The 20,919-nt window shown below is 41.3% G+C and overlaps 2 protein-coding genes across 2 annotated transcripts in view; one reads left to right on the plus strand and one right to left on the minus strand.

The window, feature by feature from the left end:
- Positions 1 to 3,175, plus strand: part of USH2A (usherin) — a 380,108-nt gene extending 376,933 nt beyond the window's left edge. Inside the window, exons 71-72 of the mRNA XM_065679870.1 lie at positions 418 to 651; positions 2,594 to 3,175. Coding sequence (XP_065535942.1) covers positions 418 to 651; positions 2,594 to 2,683 — 324 coding nt within the window. The 3' untranslated portion in view covers positions 2,684 to 3,175. The remainder of the gene's footprint in view (positions 1 to 417; positions 652 to 2,593) is intronic.
- Positions 3,176 to 3,563: 388 nt separating this feature from the next.
- KCTD3 (potassium channel tetramerization domain containing 3) overlaps positions 3,564 to 20,919 on the minus strand; it is a 28,469-nt gene continuing 11,113 nt past the window's right edge. The window contains exons 8-18 of the mRNA XM_065679871.1: positions 19,632 to 19,722; positions 17,716 to 17,906; positions 13,748 to 13,863; positions 10,783 to 10,870; positions 10,517 to 10,633; positions 9,088 to 9,258; positions 7,751 to 7,906; positions 6,737 to 6,833; positions 5,312 to 5,496; positions 5,073 to 5,211; positions 3,564 to 4,750 (exon numbers count right to left, since the gene is read on the minus strand). Coding sequence (XP_065535943.1) covers positions 4,168 to 4,750; positions 5,073 to 5,211; positions 5,312 to 5,496; positions 6,737 to 6,833; positions 7,751 to 7,906; positions 9,088 to 9,258; positions 10,517 to 10,633; positions 10,783 to 10,870; positions 13,748 to 13,863; positions 17,716 to 17,906; positions 19,632 to 19,722 — 1,934 coding nt within the window. The 3' untranslated portion in view covers positions 3,564 to 4,167. The remainder of the gene's footprint in view (positions 4,751 to 5,072; positions 5,212 to 5,311; positions 5,497 to 6,736; positions 6,834 to 7,750; positions 7,907 to 9,087; positions 9,259 to 10,516; positions 10,634 to 10,782; positions 10,871 to 13,747; positions 13,864 to 17,715; positions 17,907 to 19,631; positions 19,723 to 20,919) is intronic.

The following is a 20,919-nucleotide window of genomic DNA, read 5'->3' on the forward strand; positions in this document are numbered from 1 at the left end:
ACCTGCACAGAACCTTGTCGTGCCCTAATACTTTTCCTTCCTATGTTTAATCTCAGTTTGAGACCATTGCCAACACATCTGATTCATCAAGCAGTGTCACTCTCAAGAGTTACACAATGCACTTCGAGGTAGAGTCATTAGCTTGCAGAGCTGCAAGATGTGTGATGTGCTGGATGACAATAAAGAGCATGCACAAAGGCATCTGACACCGCATGTTTCTCCTGGTGGGTGAAACTAGTCATGATGACTGGAAGGAAGAAGTCTGCTAACATACCTTGCTGTGTCTTCTAACTGTGCATGTTTTTTGAAGCATGGGGTTCTCTGTTTTCTTCTACTCCTGCCTTCATTTTGTTCAGATGTAGTGTTCGAGACTGTGCCCTATTGTTTTTGATATATCAGCTTGTGTTTTCCTCCTAGGGTCTGGCTGATACGAAAATTCCAGGAGCTGGTGGTTCTCCCAGCAACCACAGCATCCACATTGCATCAGGGGCAAGGAGACGAAGCCAGACCCAGCTCAATCGCACCTATTCCCAAGCCTCCCTGCACCGTAGTGTCAGCCAGCTACTCAGCCTCTATGACAAGAAGTCTTTTGCTGAAGATCCACCTTGGGATGCCATTATTCACAATCATCACACTACCAGTCGGGGCTTGGTAAGGAAAAGGACTCCTGTTTCCTCTGTTGTGCTGTTGTGCATAGTGATGTGCCTGTTTCACTGGAATCCTGAAAAGGTCTAAATATCAAAAGCTGCAGGAGATACAGCCAGAAGGACATGGCCAGACATTACATCCCCAAAATGCTTCCTGCCTCACTGCTCTTTTCTGGAGCCACAGGTGACCACACGCTGCTCTTAAATGATGTGAGGGGGCCACATGCATCTGTCTATTGTTTCCATGAATTAGTAACATCATGGCTACCAGGGATATGCACCTTGAAGAATTCCTATTTGGTCAACTCATAGGCTTTTCTCTCGGTGTATTTCAGTAAATGCGTATGTGTGAGGAGGGATGCCTTCGCATCCTCCACAAATCCTGTGCCCAGAAGCACGAGCTTCTAGTTCTAGGCTCCTTGAGCTGTGACCTTGGACTCAACTGCTGACAAGACCTGTTCTCTCTTCTGCTCAGTCATGATACACTGTGTGAACGCTGAGATCTTTTAGCATTCATGACAAATGACTTAAGACTCTCCCTACAGGGGACTAGGAGGAGGTTGAGTGGTAGGCAGAGTATCTGTCCATTAATACAGGAGAGAACAGGATTGGCCAGTGTCACTAACATGGACCTGAACACACAGATATGAGTGATGATTCTCAAGGACAACAGCAATCTCCCTTCCTCTTTGTCATCAAGAAAAAGGCTTTTTAACCTCCACCCTCCTTGGCTTCTACCTTTCCCTGAGCTAATGTGTGGGAAGGGGTCCAGGGCCAGACACACTGTTCCGCAAAAAAGCTGCTTAAGGCTCCTAAAAGAGGTACACATGAGGTAGTAAAAAGTTACAAGGAGTAAGCAGTGATCAAGTCGATCTTGTCCAAAATAGTGTGAACTGCACAGTCTGCACAAAATCCAGGCAGCTTCCTTGGTCTTTTACCCACACTACACCAAGGAGCTAGAAGGGCTGGAATATCCAGGCATTACCAAGGAAGCTGATAAGGCTTAAGTAAGAATATAGCAATACTTAGCCCTAGGTAAACCCCTATGAGTACAGGTTAACCTTCAGCTGCACTCTGCATCTCATGGACTTCCTGATTCAGTGGTATAACTCAGCCTAGAGTAATTTTCTGAGTTACCAGTCACATCCTCATGATCTAATTCCTTAGAATTAACAGTCCATCCAGGGTGTACCTCTATAGGAGCTCCATAGCCAAAGGAACAGCTTCCTGATGCTGAGGAAACTCTTGCTCTACCTGCTTATCTTGTGCTAACACCATGATTTGATTTAGTTTGCAAATATACATGTTTCAATGCTTTCACTCACTTCTTCCCTTTAAGACATTCAGTAGCTTAGGACCATCAGCAAGTTTTGTTCTCCCCTTTGTCCACCTTGCAAACGAATATACCGAATGGCTGAAGTGGCCTAGGACATATATCTGCAGTAACACTGCTGGCAATCATCTCTTTATACTATGGAAACAGTTTAATTCTCTCGTTTCCAACTCTTTCCCTGGCTCAAAGCATTAGCATGACTGCAGCTGGAAGAAGCTCAGACCCTCCTTTAGAAGCTTGAAGAACAAAACCTTACCTAAATCACAGGTGATGTGGCTGTTATACAAGACATCAAATGGAAAGATGAAAAGAAAAATACATGTTTACAAGTTCCTATCACACTGCAACAAAACACTATTTACCATTTATCATCTGATCCATGCAGTAACCGATTTCTTTTTCAACTTATTGCTTACTGTAAAAAACCTAGTTGGTTTGGATTCAGGTGCCTGAATGCTGTATCATGCTGGGAGGAATGGGAAAACAAGCTGAAAGGTAGAAACACACTTATTTATCTGACTTTCAGAAGCATTTTTTAGGGGATGGGAAGAAAGAACTGAAGGAATCTCCTTTAGTTTGGCTTACATACCTTTTCTTTTCCCCCTCCTAACAGTATGTAGATGAAGAAGATCTTGTCAATGTCATCAAAGGCTTCAGCACAGTCACCAAGGAGCACACCACATTCACTGACACCCACCTCTGAAGAACACAACCACCTTCTCTAGAAAATGGAAAGTGGGTAACTTGCCAAAAGCAGCCTGCATGGCCTTTGGGGAGGGGATAGGACTGCTGTTTCCCCACCCTGTGCCCACTATGGGAATAAATAGAACTGTTGAGAGGGTGTGAGAAGTGGGGTAAGTTGGTCTTTTTATTTCCACCATGTTTTTAAATGTATAGTTAAAACTGTGTGTTAGCACTGACACCTCAGACAGGTAAGAGAACAGCTTCAACATCCTTAAGTCACACAGTGGTAGAAGGCTGTGAACAGAGGCTCTTACCTTTGTCTCTCATCCAGCTTTCACAGTTGAGGAAGGTTGTGGGGGCAGCATGATTGGTATAAGGAAAAGTAGTCTTTTACCATCCCAAAACCCAAGAGGGGCCTTCATGGCACGATAGCCATGGCTCCTCCTGGCCTGACAAAGCTGTACCACAAAATTGTGTTCATGCACAGGTGAATAAACAGCAAATGAAGGTATTTGTATGGAGTTGCTTTAACTTTTGTGTTCTCTCCTTTGCTCTTCCCCAGCCTCTCAGCTAAAGGTTAAAAAAAGCCACTGATTCATGCTTAAATCTAAGCATGCTTTTGTCAGAGATGGAAAGCCTCCTAACCCACCCCCTATTCAACACTTGCTATCAAAGCCTTCCCTTTTGCTTACATATTACTTATCTACATGCAATAAAATTTGTTCACCACCCCCAGCAAAACAGAAGCAAACAGCAAGCAGCCAGTGCAACACTGATAGGAAATATCATGTCAAGGCACTTGTAATTGAGAGTTATACCATGACACTAAACCTACTCCCATATTCATCTTTGTCCTTTTTCCAGTGAAAGTGACAAAGAAGCCCCCAAGAGGCTGCCAGTTCTGTGTATTTCACCAAGTGTATTTTTATGCATCCTCTCAGTCACAATCAGCAAATCTCATCATCTGATACCACACATTTTCAGAAAGGACAAGCAACACTCCTCTGGCAATTTATTTGGACTAATAGGCAAAATAATATGCTGTTTTGAATAGCTTCCTCCTTAACCTGCAGAAAACATTTCAGACAGCATGATTCAGAGCAAGGATCCTATTTATAAAATAGCAGCAGCTCTGCAGAACAACATGTAGCTGCATCTAAACGGGATCTTCCACTGAGCACCCACAGGTTCCTTTAGCACCCTCCCTTCCCCCAAAACAGAAATAACCACAACATATCACATGCCTGACCACGTTTAAGCAAGAATGCACAATAATTTGGACCAAGTACCGGACTACATTTTAAAGCATTACCTAAAGCCACACACTGATGTGGACAACTCTTCAAAGATTTGCCAGCAGCCAGGTACTTTCTTACAATCTTACAGTTTTCATTCTGGGTATCAGAACAAAGTCCCATTCAAGAAACAACCCACAACACGTAACGTTATTTGTGCTACCAACCAGAGGGCACCTGCACCTTATCTTTGCTACCAGTCCCATTTTCACAGGCCATAGTCTTGGCAGGATGAGTCATTCTTACGGTAGCGTGGGGAAGCAGCCGTCTTCGTAGGTGATGGAGAAGCTGCCCCAGGTAATTCAGGCCCACTTTCAGCAAGGACTGGTGCAGAGGCCAGGAGAGGCACCTTCTTCCTTCCCAGGAAGCCAGCTCCTTCAAACCCCATTTTCTTTTTGCTTTCTACTTTGGCTTCACTCTCCTCTTCTGGTCCTCTTCTTCTGAGATCCAGAGAACTCTCTGGGAGATGGTGAACCTCTGTACTGCAACACCCACCTGCATCCGTCCCACCTGTGCTTCGCACTTCAAGTGCAGTGGTCAGGACTGCTTTCTTCTCAGCTACACTGCCCTCCACTGTTGCCTTCCTGGCCTCTGGCTGGCTGGAATTCCCATTTGCAGCAGCTGTCTTTTCTACTGGAATTTTGCTGGTTAAGTTAAAAGCCTGGAAGTCCCGGTAACTGTGGAAGCTCTCTGTCCGCCTTGCTCTTGCCAACAGGGGACTTTCTCTGTACGGCCGCACAGAACCATATGTGGCTGTTTCAGGGATTGTTTCATGGTGCTGCAATTGGAGACTTCAGGAAGAGAAACCACCAAGGATGGAAACGGCAGATGTTAGGCTGAGAATAGCAGTCAGCTATTCCACACACCCTGCTCCCATCCACCATTGCAACTCCCACTACAGTAGCAATATACTCATCACAACTCCCATACAAGGGCTTCCAGATCACTTGGGATTCTCATGGGATTCTTGAAACTACACATACACGCCTCAATAAGACACTGAGGGCATGGATTCAGGGGCTCAGCTACAGTATTCAAGTCACCAAACCCCTCTTTGCCTACCTAAAGGTAAAACTTTGGTGTCCACAGCCAGCGCCACCCTTGGTGACTTACCTAGAATTAGATTCCCGCAACCGGTTTGGCTGAACAACTGAGGTAGCAGGGCTGATGTTAGGTGTGGCACAGCGAGATGTACTCAAGTCACATTGGTCAAGCAATTTGAGCAGCTCTTCTTCTGTGGGGCCGCCAACATCTGAAAAAGACAGCTCTTAGTGCCCAAGTCCATTTCCTGTAGTCACGTGCACGTGGACAGAAAAAGAACTGCACCGCAGTCCTGGCAGAACACGACTTACCCTTGTCTTCACTCTTATTAACCATGTCCATCGCTGTGGTCAGGTCCCACATCTGGATGCTGCCATTTGAATGTCCAGTGAAGAGGTAGCGGCGTGGCCGGGAGCCCATTCTGCTGGATCCTTCACATTCTCGCACAGTAAATGAGGAGATAGTAGTACAGTCAACTGCCTGGATCTCACAGATCCTACAGGAAGAGAAACCCCAAGTTACCAAAACAACTGCGGGGTCTGGCCAGTAAAGTCATGACAGGTTTACATTTCTGAGAAAGCACTGAAATTGCCATCAGAAAAGGACCTTTCTTCCAGACAAAATTCCTTCTCCTGTATGACTGGCATGCTGCTTAGCTGCGGACCTTCCCCCACAATGTATCTGCAGTCTCGCTACTTGCTTATTAGGGAACCTCCACTTGTTCTATGTCCATTTTCAATATGCAATGATTGGAAACCTAAGGCTCTCAAGATTGACAACAAGTAGTCCCTTCGTATGCTAAACACTCTAGGAAACCAACCTGCAGAAACAGCAGATTTAACCATATAAAAGGTATGCAAAAAATCCAAGGATGATAAATCCAACGTTATCTATACAGATAATTTTTGTCTTATGACAACTGCAGTATTACTTGACATGGCAGATCTCAGTTGCTTTTCTCCCCATTATTTTAGAAGCCTATGTGGGGAGTAAGATGAAAAGGACTTCCAAAACTAAGTTGCTAAGCCAGACTCCACACCAGAAGCTCACACATTCTGTGTGATTTTACCATCTCCTTGCACTGAGCTTTTTACAGGAGTAGTCTGCCCTCAATTCAGATGCCAACAGCATAAAGCCATAAACATTTTCACCCAGACTCAAAGTTACTAGGCAAGAAATATAATAGTAATAAGCAGCATAGAACTGAGAAGCACCATCTTTACCGATCTCTTGCCATCTTCCTAGCCTGACAGGAAAAAAAGCAACTTGGCAACATTTCTCACTACACTGGCAGCAGCATAGTAGAATATTAGAAAGCCAAGTAAGTAAATAATTATATACCTGACCTTTCTAGGTCAGTTTCTCAGTTTTAAAGGTCCTTCAAAGACAAGCGGAAAGGAAGAGAGAAACTGCTTCCCTGTCTACCTATGTGAGCAGCAAAAGCCCTGCCACCAGCAACTTCAGCATTAGTTCTGTAATGTAACATTAACATAGTACCATAACTGAGTTACATATTCTGTAGAGGCACATTAACGTTTGCTTAGTGAGCTCAGGTTATAGTAGATCGGTAAGTACAGTTCTGTTACTAACACAAAAACTAGAGTTCAGCCAAACCTGTCAAGCACATTAGAAGCTTGCCAAGTGCAACTGCACACATCCCCAAGGGATGGGAGACCCCCACCACCACTTGAACAGTTCTGCTCCTTTACCACTTAAAACCCTAATCATGGAGGTACCTTTTCCCAGTTGAAGAGAGCCTTACAAACAGTTTATTAGTGATGGGAACAACTTTTTGGATAAAAACCTGTTGATCATCACGTTCACCAAAGGGTCCTAGAGAGAAAAGAAAAATAATGTCATTTCAATTCCCTCACTCTCTTCTCCATGCATTCCTGAAGACCCAAACTCATACTAGTATGACCACTGCAATTTTTATAGCATGAGAACCAGGGAACCAAAGATGACTAATATCTAGAACAAGTTACCCAATGGTTAGAAGCCTCTACAATGGTTAGAAGCCTCTACAAATACATTTTGTTTTAAAGGTCACCCATTCTTAAATTTTCTGCATGTTCCTAGAGGAATTATGGTGTCGGTGCAAACCCTAGATTACTTGCCATAGTACTGACCTCACCCTGTGATCATTGGGCATCCTCGTCATCAAAGGTTCATTTGCAAGACTCAACACAAAGGAATCTAGACTACCTGTGTACCCATAGTTACTGACATACATTCCTTCAGTGGCTTACTATAGCAATATGCTAGCCTCATTTCTCTCTGCAGTTTCAAGGCTTCACTAAACTTTGTCACAACTTCAAATTAATGTCATTATTTCTCACATGCACCATTTAACCCTGACTGAACAGTGAAATGGCATTTGCAGCAGACTGAAACCCTTACTATGCTCCTCTGCTTTAATACAGTCTCCTGTGTTTTCTGTCATTCTCTAAACCAAAAGTGAAATGCTACATCGGTTTACTCAAGGTGTAGTATCTGTGTTTGAAAGGTTTTCCTCCCCTTTTCTCATCTACTTAGTAAGTCCTTTAAGTGTACCCATGCTATACAGCCTGAACAATGAGTATTTTCAGGTGAATCTTACAGGTTCCTTCCATGGTTTCAAGGGGAGAACAATATATAACAGCTCACACCCATCAACTGACTTGCGTGTTACAGGGTTGAAGGTCTGCTTAAACCTCCATGAGACCAGTGAATGTATAGGCTCAGCACAGCGCATTCAAGAGACATCCTACCAATGTCATTTCCAGAACAGTAACTGCCATGACTCTCTGCTTCCTCCAGGGATAGGATTTTGAATGATGCAAGAGGTGTTGAGCCTGGCTGAGTTGAGATCATGCCCCGGAATCGAGTCACAGTCCATGTCCGTACATGGTTGTTATCAGCACAAACTAGAAAGGAAAAAAATGGACAATAACATTTACAAGGGATGACAAAACTTTTGAGATCAACTGTAATTATTTCTTTATGATAGCTTCTCAAGACTGAGCAATCAAGCAGAATTTAGGCAATATCAGGCTACATAGCATCTCCAGACATGCAAAATGGATTGCATTATCTAGCAATCCACAAATTGTTGCTGATGTCCTGTTTTCTATTAGTTTTCTCTCTTCCCTCAGAAGTTCAAGAAAAACTGAGGCAGGCGGAACACAACATTAAGGTCTGACTGAGTGAGCACCAGTAGCCTACAGCATGCTTCCATCTTCTCTGTGCAGATACTACAACAAGACATGTCATGAGAGCAGCCTGGCAGCAAAACCCTCATCACACAGCAATGCTCTTCTAGTTCATTCATTAGTTATTCAGTTTCTACATACAGATGTGCCCTTTACTGGCATGGAAAGTTTAGCACCAAATTACAGGGCAACAGCTGACCTCTGGGCTGTTTGTTTGGGGTATAGCTGGATACTATGGTTCCTGTTCCTTTTTTGAAGATATAGGGATAGCAGCAGAAAGTAAATCTTATCTGGTTGATGGATTCTGGGTGAAACAGATTCTTACAGAGGAACGAGTGATTGCTTCTTCCCTGAAAGCAAGACACTTTCCCAAGTCTAAGACACGACAAATAGGACAGCACAAGAAACACTGGGAGACAGCTGAGAAAAGAAAAACACAGCCCTTTGAAGCCACAGGAAAGCTTTTTCTAGGGCCCAAGAGGAGATGGTGCACATTTTGCTGCAACCCAGAAAGCTCCTGAAAGGCTGTTAAAAGAAGAAAAGTCCTAAAGGACCTGCCCACAACAGTAAGACTTGACAGGGATACATTTGTTTACAGCCCCTTTTATTTCCACAAATGGCAGCCTTGGAATAAGACACAAACGAACATGCAAGTTGTTCCAGCATCTGGGCAAATAAAACCTGTGCCTTTTAACTGCTAAAGGCTCTGAAGAATGCTTACTTTAAGAAAAAGGATCCAAGCCAATCTAACCCCTTCCCTCAGCCCCCCAAATCTGTCCAACTAATTTCTATCATATGTGGGAGCAATACAAGTTATTAAGCAATGCATAAGAATGCTTCATTGCCCAGGAGGAGGGGGGACCCATCAATACGCATTTGTGCACAGAAAAGATTACCTGAAACAAGGTGCTTCTCTGAGAGCATGATCTTCGTAACAGGACTTCGATGAACTGTGAAGGTCTGAAAGAGCTGAGGCCCAGACCCAACTGTTTCAGGGTGCTGTACAATCACTCTCACGGCTCCAGAGCTGGTGCCATATGCAATCTCAATCCAGTTGCCACTTACACCTAAAACAAGCAAGAACACAGTTGTTCCCCTGAGGAATGAAAGCTTGTCTTACTAGGGCCAGGGAATGAGGCAGTAGAAAACAGTATTTCCAAGCTTCCACAGTAAAGTAGATACTTTAAGCACAACTTACCCATTACTATACTTATTACTTGTTCAGCCTGGAGGAGGCTCTGGGGAGACCTTCTGTTTTCCAGTACCTAAAAGGGGCCTACAAGAAATATGCAGAGAGAGGGACTCTTTGCAAGGAGGGGAACTGCTTTAAGCTCACAGAAGGGAGATTTAGATTAGACATTAAGAAAAAGTTCTTCACTATGAGGCACTGGCACAGGGTACCTGCCAGAGAACCTGTGGCTGCCCCATCCCTGGCAGTGTTCAAGGCAAGACTGGACAAGGCTCTGAGCAACCTGGTCTACTGGAAAGTCTCCCTGCTTGTGGCAGGGAGCTGGAACTGGATGAGCTTTAAAGGTCCCTTCCAACCCAAACCAGTCTGTAATTCTATGATTATTTTCCCATGAACAGAGAAGACATTTTGCCACTAAAAACCTCAACATTTGTTTATTGCCATACTACACTCTTCAACAGTTTTTAACAACACTTTCTCTCCCATTCTTTCCTCCTTCCTGGAAGTGAAAGACATGATTGGTAAGTCATATGGCACTCCTCAGAGTGATATGGTCAACACATGCCACACACCTTTTCTGACTTAATGGGAGGCAAATGGGAAAGCAAGGCAAGAGCAAGGACTACGGTTAAAAGGTCACTGGTATCAGTACAGTTATGTTTTTCCCAGTTTGCTGCACTGTGCTTACAGAAGGGCCTATAGACACAAGAGCTAAGCATCATTCAGCTGCATATGGAAATGGGTTTTAGTTTTATTGGTTATAAGCTTAACCTTGCTGGTGGGTGTGTCATGTCCCCCCCAGTTCACCACAAACTATTTCAGTGAATACAATTCATAAAGTACAAAAGGCTTAAACCCAGCAAAGGTACATTATCATTAATATGGGATGCTACTACATTATATGTAAATGTATAATGCATGATGTACAAGCATACACACATGTAAGTACAAGTACCTATTTACAGTTATGCCTAGTGTTCATCATTCATTTGAAGATGATTAATTGAAGAAGAATTTACTGTTTATGTCAAGGGCTTTAGCCCTGCTATGCAGTAATAGAAAACATCCATTTAGAAAACAAAAACCCTTCATCTGTAACAGATTCTCACTGAAGAGAAAGCAATAAGAATACCAACTTGTTTTAGGTGTGAGGTAGACACTGAGTGCTGTTATAGCATCATTGGAGGGATCATGGTACAATTCTGTCACCAGAAGATCATTGTCTTTCATTCGCAGTGGGAACTTCTGCATGTCTGTGATGAAGAGACATTTGTTTATTACTCTATTATAGAATTGTTCTGATGCAATTTAGACCAACTAAAGACTTAAGAACCAAACTCCCCCAAGTAAGCTGCTCAGTACCACCCCCTCCTTTTTATTCCTTCCTTTTCCCATTTCTTACCTATATAGTATATAGAGCCATTGTTACAGCCCAGGAGCAGGAAAGACCCAGCAGTATCATAGCTTGTGATAGGAACAACATCCTGAACCTAGTGCAAATGGAAATGAAAAAAAAAAAAAAACAAACCAAAAAAAAAAAGACATTTTTTATACACTTTGTTGAAGAACACCTGAGTTTGGTCCTGGTCTGAAGCTCTAAATGCAATGGCATTTAAAGTGCTGCTGGTAGACAGCATTCCTTTCTCAAACTGGATCTTAAGTCACAGAGCTCAGCAGCCAAGTTAGCACAGGTGCTCCATGTAAAGGCCCAAAACTTAAGAGCGTTGCAGCTAAACCACATCTTCAAAAAAGGATTTCTTTTCCAATATGCAAAATGAGTGTACTTCACACTTTGTCCTGTCCCCTCTTCCCTTTCTGACAACTGCTTAAGAGGTTGATGAGCAAAGGAACTACATGTGACCTCTTGGAAGCGTTCCTCTACCCCCAGTTTTTATGTTCCTCTGTCAGCCCCTATGGAGATCTCAGCCCCTAGCAGATATATAATGAGAGGGGAAAAATTCTTGTTGCACTTCAATGTTACACTTCTGATACACATCCACACCAAAGTAACTGGAAGGCAGCCCTGTGTATTTTACTTACTGGTCTGCAGCTTAAGGCGAGGGATTAAGAATGCCCTGTCTTTGACCTCTAGCATCAAAAGGAGTGCTTATTACCTCAGATGGTGTGGAGATCTCAAGCAAAGAAAAGGTTTAGCTTATCCTAGGTCTGATCCCCTATCTCAATCAATTCTTTCTTTTTTGCTTCAGCTCTGAGGAAGAAAAAGCCAAAAGCCATTTTATCTAGAGCACTGAAAAATGGTCAAAGTCATAGCACTGTTCCGTACTTCGTATGTTTCAGTCAGTTCACTTAATGGACACTGACAAAAGTTCTCATTTCTCCTTGACCAGCAGCATCTTTCCAATTACTTCAGACTTACAAAATCATCTGCAAAGTAACTGAAATGAATCTGTTGGATAAAAGCAAAGCAAACCAACCAAAGAAGCTTCCCCACATCCCAGAGAGCTCACACACTAAGTCAGTACCTGTTCCTAACCAAAGGGTAGTCTGTAAAGCCCTTAAAACATATTCTAAGCCTTATTCATTCATTCTTATTCATTCATCCTTACAGAGAAGGCTGCAACACGAATACAGCTTCAACATAAATATGAAAGATGGGAAGGAAGGGGCACGCTCCCTGTTTTCTTTGCTTAAAAGAACCTCACCTCTCTCACTTATGTTCACACATAATTCAGCACAGATCTAATGCTAAAAATAAACTGTTATTGTTCTTTGGTTCTGTGAATCAAAGGTATACACAGAAGCTCTCCCATCTGCTACAAGTTTACGAAACAGAGGCAAAGGCAACCCATCAAAAGATTACAACTTTACTCATCACCTTGCAGAGGAGGCAACTGCAAGGAGAGGTCTCAACAAGAGGATCCCCAATACTGCCGACAGCAGAGATTGACTGACTGGGTCAGAAAGACTGTACAAAACAAGGAGAGATCTACCTTCTGCACCAGAGACAGGGACACACCAGAGGCAATGCAAGAGCTGCACTTACCAAGAAGTGAACTTTCATTAGGAAACAGAGCAACACTATACAACAGTCACTGGTAAAATATGCCCAGTGGGGCACTGGCATATTCTATTTCTCAAAACTTCTCTCACTGCAGCAAGTATGATTACATCTTAGAGCTGAGAGCTATGGGCAACTCATGGAAAGCAGTTACACAAATACTATGTATTCTCATGAGGAATTTGAGATGGTACAACCCTGCCACTTAGGTCTTTATGGAGTTCTTCAAGAAGAATGTGTTCTAAAGGGAGATGAAGATGTATAAGAAGATGCAAGGTTTTTATTCCTTACTACCAAAAGAGCCTGAGGTATAGAAAGCAGCTTCAAACTGGTTGGATTTAGTCATGCTTTGTTTAGTTTGGGTATCAGAAAGTAAATAAACTTGGGCTTAGGACATCCTGGCATATAAGCCCCTCAAAAGATTTTCTGTTCTTCAATAGGAAATGCTTTCATCAAAGGAACAGTTAATCAAACTGAGGAACTACGAATGTGATCAGAAAGATTGCTGTGGCTCCCCCATGGAAACAAAGATGATGAACGGGACATAATTTTTTATTCTTTAATACTTGCTCCTTTAGAAAATGTCAAATGCCAGCTTGTCACATAGCATTAAGCTGTCTCTTAACAGAAGACTCTGCAAGGTATCAATAGAGCTTTTCAAAACCGCACTAGCATGTTTGCTGCAGAAGCAGTGCTATCTCATACTTCTTATCTGTGTTATTTGTTAGCAGGAGTGTCACTTAAAGGTTGTATGGGAACTTAGTCAGCAAACAGTGCAGCAGCCTCAGGTCGGTTCTGCCTCTTGAGATTTGCAAGCCAATTTGGGGATCTAGGTTTTGTGCCACAGACATACACCCAGCTGTGTTGCAAGCTTTGTTACTCACATGAATGCTCAACTGTTTTCTCAGACTCATACAGACTCCTAGGATCTATTTAACATGCATTCTAACAACAGGAATAAAGTCAGAAGCATCAACATGCAAGACAAATATCTTTAAAGCATATCCATGTACATTTTTGCTGAAGAGTCTCCTGGTATAAAACAACTTTTAAGATCCCTTAAATATATGTTTAAATATATATACATTTGACATTTATTACTCTAAATCACACCACACCCTTTTACCTGAAAGCCTAAAAAGTATGTTTTTTACCACCAAACAATTCAAAATTCTACTCACAGGCACACACTTAGATACAAAGGTGGCAAACTCTGTGACACAAGTCAGGGCTGAAAACTCTGTGACAAGAATTTCACACATGCTTTTAGATTGTTGGATTCTCTTTTTACTAGAGGAAATACCAGCTTATTGAAAGTGACTGAAACATAAAACAGAACTGAACACACCTGCCAATGCTGAGTCACAGCATTCCACACTCCCACTTTCCCTGTATGGCTTGTAGCCACCAACTGGTTGCCAATGAAGAAGAGAGCATCTACAGGGACTCCAAGACTGAACACTCCTACCAAAAAAGAAAAAAACAGAGTCTTTGAAGCATATCTAAAATAAAGAGAAAACAAACAGTAACAATGGAATCTCTTCACTATTATCATGTCACATTTCTTGCAGTAGCAAGAAAAGAACAGCCAAAACTGGGTTTGCAGTGTGCTAAGGAGTGTGTTTGCAGTGTGCTAACCATTCAAGCAGCAAACTGGGTTCCATTAAACTGAATAGCAGCATGATGTCACATCTTCTGATGCAATCATTGCCATCAAGTCCTCAAAGGGCTTTATACATTTTAAGGACATTAAAATATAAATAACAACCAAAAATTCTATTCCAGTTAGCAGGATTTTTTGTTGTTTTCACAGAATCTATTAAGAGTCATTTAAGAAGCAGTAATTTCATGGGTTTCATTAGCCAAATTTGTACTGGATTAGTTTGCAGTTACCTTTTAAAGTATTACAAGTTTTCTCTTTTGAAGTCCAATCAAACAGCCGTAGTCTGAAAACAAATTTTAGAAACTAAATACAGCTACAAGGCTTAATCATTATTCTTGGAAAAAATTGAACTACCCCAGTGTGACACTAGCTGAATACATTCAAATTTCTCTTTTTAGGAGAAATACTTGAACCTGTAAAAATAAGCAGCCTACAAAAGCCTGTGTCTCTTTCTTCCTTTCCTTCCTTCCTTCTCTTTCTTTCTTTCCTTCTCTTTCCTTTCGTTCCTTCTCTTTCTTCTTTTCTTTCTTTCTCTTTCTTTCCTCTTTTCTTTCTTTCCTTCTCTTTTTCCTTCTTTCTCTTTTTCTCTCTTTTTCTTTTTCTCTCTTTCTCTCTCTCTCTTTCTTTCTCTTTTTTTCTCTCTTTTTCTTTCTTTCTCTCTTTTTTCTTTCTTCTTTCTTTCTCTCTTTTTTCTCTCTTCTTTCTCTTTTTCCTTTCTGCTTCTTTTTCTTTCTTTCTTTCTTTCTGTTTCTTTTCTTTCTTTCTTTCTGTTTCTCTTCTCTTTTTTCTTTCTGTTTCTTTCTCTTTCTTTTTCTTCCAGTTTCTCTCTTTTTCTTTCTCTTTCTTTCTTTTTCTTTCTTTCTTTTTCTTTCTCTCTTTCTCTCTCTTTCTTTCTTTCTTTCTTTTTCTTTCTTTCTGTTTTCATCTACACATCTTTCAGTTTGGCTACAGTCCATGAGTAGAGAGTACAGGCTATTAAAAATTGAAGCCATATAGGGAACCAGTTTCACCAGTCATCACATACTACTCAAAATCTGGAAGATAAGACTCACCAACAAATGGTGGCTTTCCAAAGCAAGCAAATGTGGCATCAAGAACATTGCACTTAAAAATCACAACATAGAAGAATGTGACATGTATTGATGACTATGGTTATAGTAGACCTTAATATCTGTCCTCTCTTTAGAGCTTCCTAGTCTCATCATAGATCAAATATGAATACCTTTATTGCAAACTTGGATAGCATAATACATTTGGTAGTATTTATTGCACCGTGTTTTTGAAAATTACAGCAAACTACAAAGCTCTGAGATAATTTCCAAGTTTGCCAGCTATGAAATCCAGCAAAACAACCCTGTAAGTAACTCAGTTTGTAAGTAATTCCAGGCTAAGTTTTACTGCCTAGTAAATAGTATTTACGAAAGTAAATACTATTGGGGATACATATTAAGTACAAAAGTCTATACTGCTGGGGATACATAACATTATCAAGTGCCCAGCTACACTAGTTCAGTTTTCTATTCCATACTAATCACTCTACATACTTATATTACTTCTCACTAATATACTTTAACTGCAGCAGCCAGATGTCTTCAGAACAAGAGTACCCAACAGCTAGAATATTTCCCAACATTGTTTTGGACAAATTCAAATGAACAGAGTGCCATTTCCAACCAAGAACAGCCCTCTGTTACATCCTGAGAAGGAATCTCAGGAAACTCAACATGTATTTAGCTTTAATTAGGATGCTAAACTGTTTTCCATGGCACAGCACAATCATTCAATGCAGATAAGATTCAGCTGTACAGGACATGTGAAAAAGGCAATAATAAAAAATCCACAGAAACAACTAGAATTGATTGCTCCAGAGAAGGATGAGGTTCAAGGAAATCAAGGAAGACAGCTTGAAAGGTCTGGAGGAATCTGAAGTGTCAGTCCTGCTTAGGCTCAACAATCTGATACCCCTTCCCAGGGGAGACAATGCTGTACATAATGACAGGCTGTTGTCTTAAGGGTCCCTCTCAGTAAAATACTGCTTACAGCAGCAATCCAGCAGCAGTGCCTTATGTAAGTAATATTGAAAGTAAAGAGAGCGCTCTGGCAGAGACCTATCACAAAGCTGCCAGCCCACACAGTTTTATGAGGATGGCATCACCAGGCCCCAACAACTGTTTGGAACAAGTAGTTTCTTTCCCAAAATGATAGCAATGCACTGTATCTCTAACACCAAGCAGGACTGCAAGCATCTGCCTCCACAAGGGAACAAGACAACTCTATTCAAGTTACTACTAATAAGCACAAACATATTTTAGGGTTTTTAAACCAAGCGGCATGACCTATTATCCAAAAGAGGAACAGTACATTTTGGTCAATGTTAGTCAGACTAAAGATTCAAACCTGAAGGCACTTACTCTCGCTCCCCTCTGCCCCAAGTGGGATTTCCTTTGTTTCACAGAAATCAGTTCAATGCAGCACAGCCTGTTTAGCAAAAGTGCTTCCTCTGGTTTTGCTACCATGCTCAGTTGAAGTCCAAGTTATCAGAAATTTATGATAATGGCATACTCTAGTTTTTATTAGAGGCCCACTTACGGTTTTTGTGTCTCTTTGCACTTCATTTCCAAAAATCTGAGATGCTGTTTCACGTATCTTATTGTAAAGGCCAAGGTAACATATGCAGCTAATCAAACCAGAAAGTACAGGAGAAATGTAATAGCACAGTGCTTAAAGCAATGCTGGTCTTTTTGACTTTAATTAATGACTGCATGAATTCTCATGGAGTTATGTATGCAGATACATCTAATAACAAATTAACTCAGCAGTAAATTTCAAAGCAAAGTGTCCATATAAGGAGACTGCCGTCATACTTGGTTAGCAGGATCCACTGCCCAAGGAAAAACATTACTGGCATAGTAGTGGTTATTCAAACACCAAGAATTAGGCTAGAGGGAGTTCCTAATACCACTCCCTTCACTACCTCCCAAATTTGACCTCTGTTTAAACAAGAGTCAGACAAGCCATCAGACAAATACCAAGGAACATTTACTTCTGAAATATCTTCCTGATATTTCTTTAGCCTCCCTAACTGTGTGTCCTTTAGTGCCAAGGTGTACAAGCAGTTATTCCTGTATGCTTAGGGCAGTGGAGTGCTTTTTCTATACTATAATTATAAAAAGAGATTTTCATCTTCCATTTATGAACTACATTGGACAGAGAACTGAAATCTTTCCATCGTCCCCATGTAAAAATGCAGCTTTAATATGACAAACGAAAGAAAAGAGGACAATTTCTCAATATCTGTAACTTTTCATATCAGAAACTTAAGTTCCTTTGCTCTATGGCCTAAATTCTAACACAAGTCCAAGCAAAAGTTTTACTCTTAATTTGCATCTTTACACAAAAACCTCAAACTGAACAGTGTTAGTACCTGTTCAGTAAGCAGACTGTTTTTTTATTGTCCACCTTTTAAAGATAGGATTCCCCTAGCATGATAGAGAAGAAAGTTAATATGCTGTAATAGTATAAGCATGCTTTGTCACTTAGTGAAAACGTACACAGGACGCTGCAGATCATACGTACCTCAAAATAAGGTCACAGACTTCTTCCTGGTTAAACATACACACACAACAATAAAAAGCCCACGCTATTATAGTTACCAATTTCACTGCCACTACCACCATCTTGAATGCTCCACAAGATTATGCTACTCTCTGAGGCAACTGCAACCATCTTATCCTTGTCTCCATGAGGTCCTCCAACCACCTTAGCATTGAGAGCCACTCGCTCAATTGTCCAGTCTAGATAGGGACTCGTGAAGACCTGCTGCCACCCAGATGACTCTTTGATTCTAGAAGGGCAAAGGAGGGTACAGAGAGCAGAGGTTAGAGATTCAGAAACAGGTAACTCAGTCTAAACCTGAACCAATATGGCTGTCTGGCTGCTCCAGTCTTACAGGCTACGCCACAAAACTTGAAATTCCAGTTAAGCACTACAGTCTACAAAAGCTGCCTTTTTTTTTTTTTTTCCCCTTTAAGTCTGATTCTGCATATTATTTCAGTGCTTTGCAGCTACTGAACCCTTGTACTGGGCTTTTTCTTCATATAAGCAGATCCGATATATAAGACCAAACCAAAAGTTTGGGCCAGACAAATGCCAGAGGCTCAGCTTAAGACTTCAGAAGAAATCTCTATTAAGTTGCCTCTGGAAATTATGCATCACATAAGACACCCAATCATGCTCGAGCATAAAGCTATGCTAAGTTCCATTTTCTGTTTATGGCATACTGTAAACAGATAATACTGAATTGACTATAAGCTTTATTTTTAGAGAATCATTTCCCTGTGCATTTTAAAGACTTACCTAATACCAGAAAAACACAATTTATCTGCTTTAATTTCAGGCAATAATTTAGATACTTTGCAACTCAGCTAAAGCACAATAAATCTCAGCAGTCAAATTATATAAATGTGAGCATGGAAAGCAGAAACATTATCAGGTATTTTTTTGCCACTAGTCCTAGTCTTTCACTTCAGCACTTTATCCTGCCTGGAGCTGAAGCACCACAGGAAGTGAGACTCACATGAGTGAATCTTTCACTTAAAGTGAAACAGTCAGAGATAAAAATCCTAAGGAGGGGACAATAACTGCAAATCATTGCCTCTTCCTCCAGTCAGACCATATCACACATAATTAAAAACAAGAACATTGAGGAGAGGCAAGAGAAGCCACATCTAGTACAAATTAAAGCAAACCAAACTGCAGTGGTGAATACAGCAGACAAGTTAGATGTGATTTAAGTTACAAAGTTTACGCAAATAAGTTAGTATTGTATATAGTTAAAAAGGCAGAAAACTATAGCTTCAGCTTGGCAGTAACTAGAAATAAGCTACTCACATCACACTCTTTATTCTCCCTTCTGTTTCTGAACCACAAAACAGCAGTGTTAGTTTGGCTTTTAGGAAGAGCTCTTGTTAAAGATTACTCTCCATTGAAAAGACAGCCACCAATTAAATCAGGCTTTCCAGATGTGAACTAAAATTAGCTTCTGTAATACGAAGGTGTTACTTATCTTCACCTGATGTTCAAAAATAGCCAGTTTGCTTACAAGATATTTAGACACTTTCCAGCCACCCAGGTGAAGTAGCAAGTGCTTAACAGTTCTGCTAAGATGAAGTTTAAGACAAGGTTTGTCACTTATGCAGCAAAAAATCCCTTCACTGTTTCAAGTTCTTTGATAGCCTAACTTCACAGAATGTCTACAAACCTAAACAGCAGGAAGAACTCTTAAAAGAGATCTTTCATTTGAAAGCCTGCTTTAAAATGGGCTTTGGAGTCTATTACTTTTGCAACAGCATCAAAATCAACATGAAAGCAGCAAAAGTTGAGTTCCTATCAAGCAGCTGATCTGCACCAATAAAAGCAGAAACTCAGATTTATAGGGCCAAACTGAATGCAAGTGATCTCCTGTTATCTCAGACTAAAACAATCTTTTTGCTTTGCTTATAGAAATTGAGTTTTTTTGTTTGGAGTTTTTTGTTTCAGATTCCTAGAACCTGACAAACTATATTCGTACCTGTAGCAAACAGCGAAATGGGCATAGGCAGCTACTATCCAGTTGTGGTGGCCAGCTACTATGAGGACTTTCCGTGGGTCCACAGGGAATCCTAAAAACAACAACAAAGCTGAAATCAGTCAAGTGATGGGTATTAGAAGATGTCTCTGCTCATCTGTAACAAGATAGAGCTCTCTCTTAGACAGGGAACAGAAACTTGGTTAATAAGCTTTCTCAAGAAAGATTTTCAGCTAGATTCTAGTTAGCAATACTACTCACAATTCTTACAACTATTACAATTCTTCTACAGAAGTTCTTACATTTCATCTCAGCCATTACAATGCAGAGTGTCCAGAATAGTGAAAAGGCAAATATATGCCTTAGTTTTAAAGCCTACCAAACTGGTAAAAATTAGAGGATTGCTGAAACAGTGCTGTACTTTGTAAACGTTGTATGCAAATACTTGGTGCAACCCTGCATTATTGTTAGAGACCGTTAAACTGAGATTTCCAGCATCTCAGAGTACCTACAGCTTCTCCATCTACTATGTAGGGGGAGCATGCCTTTTTCTAAGCTATAACTAAATTTGGTGTGTGTCCTGGGTTCACCAGTAGCCGTTTTTCTCCTTCTTAGTAGCTGGTGCAAGCTCTGTGTTTTGACTTCCAGCCTGGGAACAGAGCTGATAACACCAATTGTTTTTAATTGTTGCTAAATAATGTTTATTCTGGCTAAGGACTTTCTGAGTGTCATGCTCTGCCAGGGACGAGGGGAGCCCGGGAGGAAGCAGAGACAGGACACCTGACCCAAGCTAGCCAAAGAGGTATTCCATACCACCGTACGTCATGCCCAGGAAGGTAACTGGGAGCTACCTGGAAGGGCACGGGGTCTCTTTGGGGGTTGGGGGGGGTGGGGTGGTGGAACTCATTCGGCGGTGGTATTGTATTCTCTTCTCTTGTTATTTTCTCTTATCATTACTATCATTGGTGGTAACAGTAGTGATTTGTGTTAGACCTTAGTTACTGAGCTGTTCTTATCTCAACCCATGGGAGTTACATTCTCTCAATTCTCCTCCCCATCCCTCTGGTAGTGGGGCAGGGCTGGGGGGGAAGGAAAGAAGGAGAAAAAAAAGGGGGGGGGGGGTGTGAGTGAACAAGCTGTGTGGATCAGTTTAAACCACGACAGTGTGGCAGAAGTGTTGGATGGCACTGGAAATCAGTGATTATGGTACTTCCCCAAGTTAGCTCTCAACCTTGATACACTAAAGAACTAATACCTAAAGACTGCATCTTCTCTCTTTTTCCCCATGACT

This window comes from Lathamus discolor, chromosome 5 (genome assembly GCF_037157495.1).
Source record: "Lathamus discolor isolate bLatDis1 chromosome 5, bLatDis1.hap1, whole genome shotgun sequence".
Classification (NCBI taxonomy): Eukaryota; Metazoa; Chordata; class Aves; order Psittaciformes; family Psittacidae; genus Lathamus; species Lathamus discolor.